Source organism: Gadus chalcogrammus, chromosome 11 (assembly GCF_026213295.1).
Source record: "Gadus chalcogrammus isolate NIFS_2021 chromosome 11, NIFS_Gcha_1.0, whole genome shotgun sequence".
Lineage (NCBI taxonomy): Eukaryota > Metazoa > Chordata > Actinopteri > Gadiformes > Gadidae > Gadus > Gadus chalcogrammus.
In genome coordinates, this window is record NC_079422.1 from 27,437,294 (window position 1) to 27,447,223 (window position 9,930).

The 9,930-nt window shown below is 49.1% G+C and overlaps 1 protein-coding gene across 3 annotated transcripts in view; it reads right to left on the reverse strand.

Moving 5' to 3' along the window:
• Positions 1 to 1,537: 1,537 nt before the first annotated feature.
• The window catches only part of LOC130392151 (phosphatidylinositol 4-phosphate 5-kinase-like protein 1), a 9,596-nt gene continuing 1,203 nt past the window's right edge, over positions 1,538 to 9,930 (reverse strand). For 2 of the 3 annotated variants that reach the window (XM_056602591.1, XM_056602592.1), the window contains exons 3-10: positions 9,691 to 9,741; positions 8,901 to 9,055; positions 8,003 to 8,127; positions 7,183 to 7,235; positions 6,687 to 6,742; positions 4,863 to 4,972; positions 2,581 to 2,743; positions 1,538 to 1,916 (exon numbers count right to left, since the gene is read on the reverse strand). In XM_056602591.1, the coding sequence (XP_056458566.1) occupies positions 1,538 to 1,916; positions 2,581 to 2,743; positions 4,863 to 4,972; positions 6,687 to 6,742; positions 7,183 to 7,235; positions 8,003 to 8,127; positions 8,901 to 9,055; positions 9,691 to 9,741 (1,092 nt within the window). The remainder of the gene's footprint in view (positions 1,917 to 2,580; positions 2,744 to 4,862; positions 4,973 to 6,686; positions 6,743 to 7,182; positions 7,236 to 8,002; positions 8,128 to 8,900; positions 9,056 to 9,690; positions 9,742 to 9,930) is intronic. The other variant, XM_056602593.1, reaches the window with a different exon arrangement.

The following is a 9,930-nucleotide window of genomic DNA, read 5'->3' on the forward strand; positions in this document are numbered from 1 at the left end:
CTGCAGTCTGACGGTGAGCCTCCAGGGGGCGCCGCGGTCAGGCTGCAGTCGGACGGTGAGCCGCCAGGCTACACCGCGGACGGCTAGCTAGTCTTATGCTTTATTGCAGTGGGAGCACATTGTTGCATTTCCGCCACCCACTGCCCTTATTTGGAACTTTACATGCATAAAGAAAAGGAAGTACAAGGAACCAAGTTTTAACATTTAGTCAGGAAAAAAACAAATTAAATAAATAATACTAGTAATTGTAAAGTATTACTTTTTTGTTCATAGCAATGAAATGTCCTATGGCCGTGGATTTTAAATGACAATTTTTTGTTATGATTATATTACTGTAGTTATTAATTTTTTTAATTCAAGATTATTTGTTTTCTTATCTTTTAATGAACTACTACGGTCGACAAGATGACTAGTTTGGCTTCAAAAAAACTAAAACAACATTTATTGTTAAACAACACCCGGACCAACATATAATAAAAGATAACATACAATGTAAGAACAGACATATAACATCAGATTACAAACCATCTCCTCTTCTAATGTCACTTTCAGAGACTTAATGATAACATGATGTTAGATTATGCAGTGTATTATTAAGCAGTCCAAAAATTATTTATTTATATACATACTTTGATATATAGATATAGATATAGATATATTAATAATATTCAGAAGTGGGGTCACTGCCTCAGCAGGGCTCATTGGGTGACCGGGGGGGGGTCACTGGGCGGCCCGGGGGGGTCACTGGGTGGCCGGGGGGGGGTCACTGGGTGCACCGGGGGGGGGTCACTGGGTGCACCGGGGGGGGTCACTGGGCGGCCCGGGGGGGGTCAATGGGGTGGCCCGGGGGGGTATTCACCTGGGTGGCCGGGGGGGGGTCACTGGGTGCACCGGGGGGGGGTCACTGGGTGCACCGGGCGGGGGTCACTGGGTGGGACCGGGGGGGGTCACTGGGCGGCACGGGGGGTCACTGGGTGGCCGGGGGGGGGTCACTGGGCGGCCCGGGGGGGTCACTGGGCTGCCGGGGGGGGGGGGTCAACCGGGTGGCCGGGGGGGGTCACTGGGCGGCCGGGGGGGGGGGGTCACTGAGGCGGCCCGGGGGGGTCAACTGGGCGGCCCGGGGGGGTCACTGGGTGGCCGGGGGGGTCCCTGGGCGGCCTGGGGGGGTCACTGGGCGGCCTGGGGGGGTCACTGGCGGGCCGGGAGGGGGGGGGTCACTGGGCGGCCCGGGGGGGTCACTGGGCGGCCCGGGGGGGTCACTAGGGTGTCCGGGGGGTTCACTGGTGGCCGGGGGGGGTCCCTGGGGCGGCCCTGGGGGGTCACTGGTGCGGCCCTGGGGGGGGTCACTCTGGGTGCCGGGGGGGTCACTGGGCGGCCGGGGGGGGGGTCACTGGGCGGCCCGGGGGGGTCACTGGGCGGCCGGGGGGGGGGTCACTGGGCGGCCCGGGGGGGTCACTGGGCGGCCGGGGGGGGGGGTCACTGGGTGGCCGGGGGGGTCACTTGGTGGCCGGGGGGGTCACTGGGCGGCCCGGGGGGGTCACTGGGTGCGGCTGCGGACCCACTGGCAGAGCCTCAGGGAGTAGGCGTGGGGGCTGACGGTGCTGAAGCTGCGCCCGGGGAAGCGCAGCGCCTTGTACCAGTGCTCCAGCCTCTTCCTCCAGCCGTACTGCGTGAACACGTCGATGATGCCCACGAAGTAGCGCCGCTGCGGCCCGTCCAGCACGTGCACCGCGTTCTGGAAGTCCGGCAGCAGCCGGCGGTGGCGAGCGTGGAACTCCCCCTCTGCCCCCCCGCCTGGCAGGGTCCCCAGGGGGACCCCCCCACCACCGGGAACCCCCGAGTCCTGCTCCTCATCCAGGGAGCGCTGCCTCTCAAGTAGGGGCCGGGTGGGGGGGCCCTCGTCCAGATCCAGAGACCTGCGGTCACATGATCAGTATGAGGCTCGTGGGGGGGGGAGAGATGCGCACACACACACACACGCACACACACATGAACATAATAAACACACACACAGACAGAGACAAACACACACACAGTAACACACACACACACACACAAACACACATGAACATAATAAACACACACACACACACACACACACACACACACATGAACATAATAAACACACACACACACACACACACACACACACACACACACCACACACACATGAACATAATAAACACACACACAGACAGAGACAAACACACACACGGTAACACACACACACACACACACACAAACACACATGAACATAATAAACACACACACAGACAGAGACAAACACACACACGGTAAACACACACACACACACACACACACACACACACACACACACACACACATGAACATAATAAACACACACACAGACAGAGACAAACACACACACGGTAACACACACACACACACACACACACACACATGAACATAATAAACACACACACAGACAGAGACAAACACACACACGGTAACACACACACACACACACACACATGAACATCAAAAACACACACAGACACAGACAAACACACACTCACTGACACACAGACACACACACACAGACACACACACAGCTCCTACTTTGTGGTCCGGTTGACGAGCGTGGCCAGCGAGTGCCTCTGGTCCAGCTCGTCAAGGTGCAGAGCCTGCTGGCCAATCAGGAGGCTGTAGTCCAACACGTTGAGGCTCCGCAGGAACGCGCTGTCCAGCTCCACCTGCTCCTCGAACCACGACCGCTCCGGCCCTGCACAGAGTACGGTACAGTAGAGTAGGGTACAGTAGAGTACAGTAGAGTACGGTACAGTAGAGTACGGTACAGTAGAGTAAGGTACAGTAGAGTACGGTACAGTAGAGTACGGTACAGTAGAGTACGGTACAGTAGGGTACGGTAGAGTACGGTACAGTAGAGTACGGTAGAGTACGGTACGGTAGAGTACGGTACAGTAGAGTACGGTACAGTAGAGTACGGTAGAGTACAGTACAGTAGAGTACAGTACAGTAGAGTACGGTACAGTAGAGTACGGTAGAGTACGGTACAGTAGAGTACGGTAGAGTACAGTACAGTAGAGTACGGTACAGTAGAGTACGGTAGAGTACAGTACAGTAGAGTACAGTACAGTAGAGTATGGTACAGTAGAGTACGGTAGAGTACGGTACAGTAGAGTAGAGTAGAGTACGGTACAGTAGAGTACGGTACAGTAGAGTACAGTACAGTAGAGTACAGTATAGTCGAGTACGGTACAGTCGAGTAGAGTACGGTAGAGTACAGTACAGCAGAGTACATTACAGTCGAGTAGAGTACATTACAGTAGAGTATGTTACAGTAGAGTACAGTAGAGTATCTTACAGAGAGTACAGTAGAGCACAGTAGAGTATCTTACAGTAGATTATGTTACAGTAGAGTACAGTAGAGTATCTTACAGTAGAGTACAGTAGAGTATGTTACAGTAGAGTATGTTACGGTAGATTACAGTATAGTATGGTAGCGTATGTTAAAGTGGTTTAGTAAAGTGTATGCAGTATGATCTAGTACTGTGCAGTGGTTTAGTAAAGTGTACCCAGTGTGATCTAGTACAGTGCAGTAGTTTAGTAAAGTGTACCCAGTGTGATCTAGTACAGTGCAGTAGTTTAGTAAAGTGTACCCAGTGTGATCTAGTACAGTGCAGTAGTTTAGTAAAGTGTACCCAGTGTGATCTAGTACAGTGCAGTAGTTTAGTAAAGTGTACCCAGTGTGATCTAGTACTGTGCAGTATTTTAGTAAAGTGTACCCAGTGTGATCTAGTACTGTACTAGATCACACTGGGTACACTTTACTAAACTACTGCACAGTACTAGATCACACTGGGTACACTTTACTAAACTACTGTACTGTACAGTAGTTTAGTAAAGTGTACCCAGTGTGATCTAGTACAGTAGTTTAGAACAGTGTACCCAGTGTGATCTAGTACAGTAGTTTAGTAAAGTGTACCCAGTATGATCTAGTACAGTAGTTTAGTAAAGTGTACCCAGTGTGATCTAGTACAGTAGTTTAGTAAAGTGTACCCAGTGTGATCTAGTACAGTAGTTTAGTAAAGTGTACCCAGTGTGATCTAGTACTGTGCAGTATTTTAGTAAAGTGTACCCAGTGTGATCTAGTACAGTAGTTTTAGTAAAGTGTACCCAGTGTGATCTAGTACAGTAGTTTAGTAAAGTGTACCCAGTGTGATCTAGTACAGTAGTTTAGTAAAGTGTACCCAGTGTGATCTAGTGCAGTAGTTTAGTAAAGTGTACCCAGTGTGATCTAGTGCAGTAGTTTAGTAAAGTGTACCCAGTGTGATCTAGTGGCAGTAGTTTAGTAAAGTGTACCCAGTGTGATCTAGTGCAGTAGTTTAGTAAAGTGTACCCAGTGTGATCTAGTGCAGTAGTTTAGTAAAGTGTACCCAGTGTGATCTAGTGCAGTAGTTTAGTAAAGTGTACCCAGTGTGATCTAGTGCAGTAGTTTAGTAAAGTGTACCCAGTGTGATCTAGTGCAGTAGTTTAGTAAAGTGTACCCAGTGTGATCTAGTGCAGTAGTTTAGTAAAGTGTACCCAGTGTGATCTAGTGCAGTAGTTTAGTAAAGTGTACCCAGTGTGATCTAGTGCAGTAGTTTAGTAAAGTGTACCCAGTGTGATCTAGTGCAGTAGTTTAGTAAAGTGTACCCAGTGTGATCTAGTGCAGTAGTTTTAGTAAGTGTACCCAGTGTGATCTAGTACAGTAGTTTAGTAAAGTGTACCCAGTGTGATCTAGTGCAGTAGTTTAGTAAAGTGTACCCAGTGTGATCTAGTACAGTAGTTTAGTAAAGTGTACCCAGTGTGATCTAGTGCAGTAGTTTAGTAAAGTGTACCCAGTGTGATCTGTCCCTGGAAGTTGTTGTCCTTCAGCACGCTGATGACCGGGCTGCCCTGTGGGGTCGGCGCCGTCCAGCGTCCCAGCTCACAGCCCTTAATGTCGTACCTGGAGGGTCAGATACAGGTTATATACCCCTACCTGCTCCCTAGTGACCTGTGTCTGTACTGTCTAACCCCTACCTGCTCCCTAGTGACCTGTCTCTGTACTGTCTAACCCCTACCTGCTCCTTAATGACCTGTCTCTGTACTGTCTAACCCCTACCTGCTCCCTAGTGACCTGTCTCTGGACTGTCTAACCCCTACCTGCTCCCTAATGACCCGTCTCTGGACTGTCTAACCCCTACCTGCTCCTTAATGACCTGTCTCTGTACTGTCTAACCCCTACCTGCTCCCTAATGACCCGTCTCTGTACTGTCTAACCCCTACCTGCTCCCTAGTGACCTGTCTCTGGACTGTCTAACCCCTACCTGCTCCCTAGTGACCTGTCTCTGTACTGTCTAACCCCTACCTGCTCCTTACTGACCTGTCTCTGTACTGTCTAACCCCTACCTACTCCATAATGACCCGTCTCTGTACTGTCTAACCCCTACCTGCTCCCTAATGACCCGTCTCTGTACTGTCTAACCCCTACCTGCTCCCTAGTGACCTGTCTCTGGACTGTCTAACCCCTACCTGCTCCTTAATGACCTGTCTCTGTACTGTCTAACCCCTACCTGCTCCCTAGTGACCTGTCTCTGGACTGTCTAACCCCTACCTGCTCCCTAGTGACCTGTCTCTGGACTGTCTAACCCCTACCTGCTCCTTAATGACCTGTCTCTGTACTGTCTAACCCCTACCTGCTCCCTAGTGACCTGTCTCTGTACTGTCTAACCCCTACCTGCTCCCTAGTGACCTGTCTCTGTACTGTCTAACCCCTACCTGCTCCCTAGTGACCTGTCTCTGTACTGTCTAACCCCTACCTGCTCCCTAGTGACCTGTGTCTGGACTGTCTAACCCCTACCTGCTCCCTAGTGACCTGTCTCTGGACTGTCTAACCCCTACCTGCTCCCTAGTGACCTGTCTCTGTACTGTCTAACCCCTACCTGCTCCCTAGTGACCTGTGTCTGGACTGTCTAACCCCTACCTGCTCCTTAATGACCTGTCTCTGTACTGTCTAACCCCTACCTGCTCCCTAGTGACCTGTCTCTGTACTGTCTAACCCCTACCTGCTCCTTAATGACCTGTCTCTGTACTGTCTAACCCCTACCTGCTCCTTAATGACCTGTCTCTGTACTGTCTAACCCCTACCTGCTCCTTAATGACCTGTCTCTGTACTGTCTAACCCCTACCTGCTCCTTAATGACCTGTCTCTGTACTGTCTAACACCTACCTGCTCCTTAATGACCCGTCTCTGTACTGTCTAACCCCTACCTGCTCCTTAATGACCTGTCTCTGTACTGTCTAACCCCTACCTGCTCCTTAATGACCTGTCTCTGTACTGTCTAACCCCTACCTGCTCCTTAATGACCTGTCTCTGTACTGTCTAACACCTACCTGCTCCTTAATGACCTGTCTCTGTACTGTCTAACCCCTACCTGCTCCTTAATGACCTGTCTCTGTACTGTCTAACCCCTACCTGCTCCTTAATGACCCGTCTCTGTACTGTCTAACCCCTACCTGCTCCTTAATGACCTGTCTCTGTACTGTCTAACACCTACCTGCTCCTTAATGACCTGTCTCTGTGCTGTCTAACCCCTACCTGCTCCTTAATGACCTGTCTCTGTACTGTCTAACCCCTACCTGCTCCTTAATGACCCATCTCTGTACTGTCTAACCCCTACCTGCTGCTGATTCTGTCGTCAGGGAAGAACACACTCTGCATGATGATGAAGTACTTCTGGGGAGACAGGGGGGGGGTAGATAGTAGTAGTAGTAGTATGAGTGTAGTAGTATATAGTCTTACACAGTAGACTACAATACTCTGCAGTAGTACATAGTAGTATATAATAAAATACAGAACAATGCAGCCCTTTCCAGTATTATACATTACAATATAGAAGTATACAGTATAATACAGTAGAAAACCGTAGTTTGTAGTAGAATACCAGCAGAGAATAGAAGCCAGTGTACAGACATGCTGAGGGGAGCAGTGGTTACCCTGGTTACATTGGTAACCCTGGTTACCCTGGTTACCCTGGTTCCCTTGGTTACCCTGGTTACCCTGGTTCCCTTGGTTACTCTGGTTACCCTGGTTCACTTGGTTACCCTGGTTACCCTGGTTCCCTTGGTTACCCTGGTTCCCTTGGTTACCCTGGTTTACCTGGTTACCCTGGTTACCTTGGTTTCACTGGTTACCTTGGTGTGGTTTGGGACGGTGATCTTATGGACACCTGAGGGGAGAGAGGTTCACAACGTAAAGGATAGAAGATATAGGGGATAAAGGGGATATAGACGATATAGAAGATATAGACTAGAGGATATAGAAGAGACAGAATATATAGAGGATACAGAAGATATAGAAGATATAGACTAGAGGATATAGAAGAGACAGAAGGTATAGAGGATACAGAAGATATAGAGGATATAGAGGAGACAGAAGGTATGGAGGATACAGAAGATGTAGCGGATACAGAAGATATAGAGGATATAGAAGAGGCAGAAGATATAGAGGATATAGACTAGAGGATATAGAAGAGACAGAATATATAGAGGATACAGAAGATATAGAGGATATAGAAGAGACAGAAGATATAGAGGATATAGACTAGAGGATATAGAAGAGACAGAATATATAGAGGATACAGAAGATATAGAGGATATAGAGGATATAGAAGAGACAGAAGATATAGAGGATATAGACCAGAGGATATAGAAGAGACAGAATATACAGAGGATACAGAAGATATAGAGGATATAGAAGAGACAGAAGGTATAGAGGATACAGAAGATGTAGCGGATACAGAAGATATAGAGGATATAGAATATAGATAAGATATAGAGTATATAGAAGATATAGAAGACACAGAATATATAGTAGATACAGGAGATATAGAAGATTTAGAATATGTAGAAGATATAGAAGATATAGCAGATACAGAATATATAGAAGATATGGAGGATATAGAGGACACAGAAGATACAGAAGATATAGCCGTACCCAGGAAGCGGACGAGTAGGGAGTGGGGGTATCTGTTGAGGTGGTCCACGTACAGCGGCAGGTTGGACAGGAGGAACTTCACTTCTCGATGGCTCTGGGTCTTCAGGAAGAACCTCTTGTCGTGTCTGCAGGGAGAGAGACACCAGGCGTGAGGACCTCACGGTGGCTGGTTCTACTCCTGGTGTAGAGCTCAGGTGCACGCTCCTGAGAGAGCCGTGTTCAGACAAGTGTTGACCGTCTGGTTCACATGTGCTCCTAACGTTGACGTTCACAGACGCTCTCATCCAGAGCAACTCACAGTCAAACCAAACCATGATGAAACGACGATAGCAGGCGCCTCTGACCGCCCAGCTGAAACATCTGGTAGAACTCGCTGAGCTCCCAGCAGAACGGGGAGGAGCCACGGCTCACCTGACCAGTACGCTCTCCTTCCAAAGAGCTGAAGACCCCCAGACGTTCTCAGAGGAGATGGGCTGTCACGCGTGTTTGAGTGAGCTCTTCAGAACCGTCCCAGTCGGGTCTAGAGGGGAGGTCTACGTACGTGATGAAGAACCGGTTCCTGATCTGTAGGGTCTAGGGGAGGTCTACGTACGTGATGAAGAACCGGTTCCTGATCTGTAGGGTCTAGGGGAGGTCTACGTACGTGATGAAGAACCGGTTCCTGATCTGTAGGGTCTAGGGGAGGTCTACGTACGTGATGAAGAACCGGTTCCTGATCTGTAGGGTCTAGGGGAGGTCTACGTACGTGATGAAGAACCGGTTCCTGATCTGTAGGGTCTAGGGGAGGTCTACGTACGTGATGAAGAACCGGTTCCTGATCTGTAGGGTCTAGGGGAGGTCTACGTACGTGATGAAGAACCGGTTCCTGATCTGTAGGGTCTAGGGGAGGTCTACGTACGTGATGAAGAAGTCAGCCTTGCTCTTGGAGTTGCTGATGAACTGCAGGTAGAAGTCGTCGGAGCTGAGGGAGGAGCGATACTCCTCCTCGCTCAGACCCAGGGACCTCCTCAAGGAGCTGAACACCGGGCCCGAGAAGGTCTGCATCTGGAAGCCCTGGAGACAAGGTCCAGTCTGAGACAAGGTCCAGTCTGAGACAAGGTCCAGGCTGAGACAAGGTCCAGGCTGAGACAAGGTCCAGGCTGAGACAAGGTCCAGGCTGAGACAAGGTCCAGGCTGAGACAAGGTCCAGGCTGAGACAAGGTCCAGTCTGAGACAAGGTCCAGGCTGAGACAAGGTCCAGGCTGAGACAAGGTCCAGGCTGAGACAAGGTCCAGTCAGCGACAAGGTCCAGTCTGAGACAAGTTCCAGGCTGAAGCTCTCCAGGAGAGATACACTAATACCCTAACCCTCTCCCTGTTATAAGAACACGACATGTTATAGTAACCCTAACCTCTCCCTGTTAATATAACATGACAGGGATGTCTAGTGGAGTTACCATATTGTTCATATAACTGGAATGTTTAAGATTACTTTAATGATGAGTAGATATACTGTCATGTTTATAAACTGTATTGTTTAGTGGATAGTACTGTAATGTGAATGAACTGTAATGTTAAGTATCACTGTAATGATTATAAACGGTAATGTTTAGATAATACCTTAGGTTAAGTCATTAACTTAATGTTTATAAACTGTCAAGTTAAGTTCATTAACTTAATGTTTATTCCTGTGAAGGTAAAGTCACTCACCTCATGGACCTGAGTTTCCTGTTTTTTGAAACAATCAGCTGTCAGTTGTTCCTGGGGTGTGTGGGGGGAGGAGGGGTGGAGTCTGAGTCACATGTTGCACCACCACCAATCACAATTTAATTCATCCAAATGATAAAACAATAATAACCGTAAATACTAACTTGGTTGGTCAACATTTACATTGTTATCATACTAATTGGACGCTCTGGTGAGTCTCGCTCTCTCCCTCCCTCCCTCCCT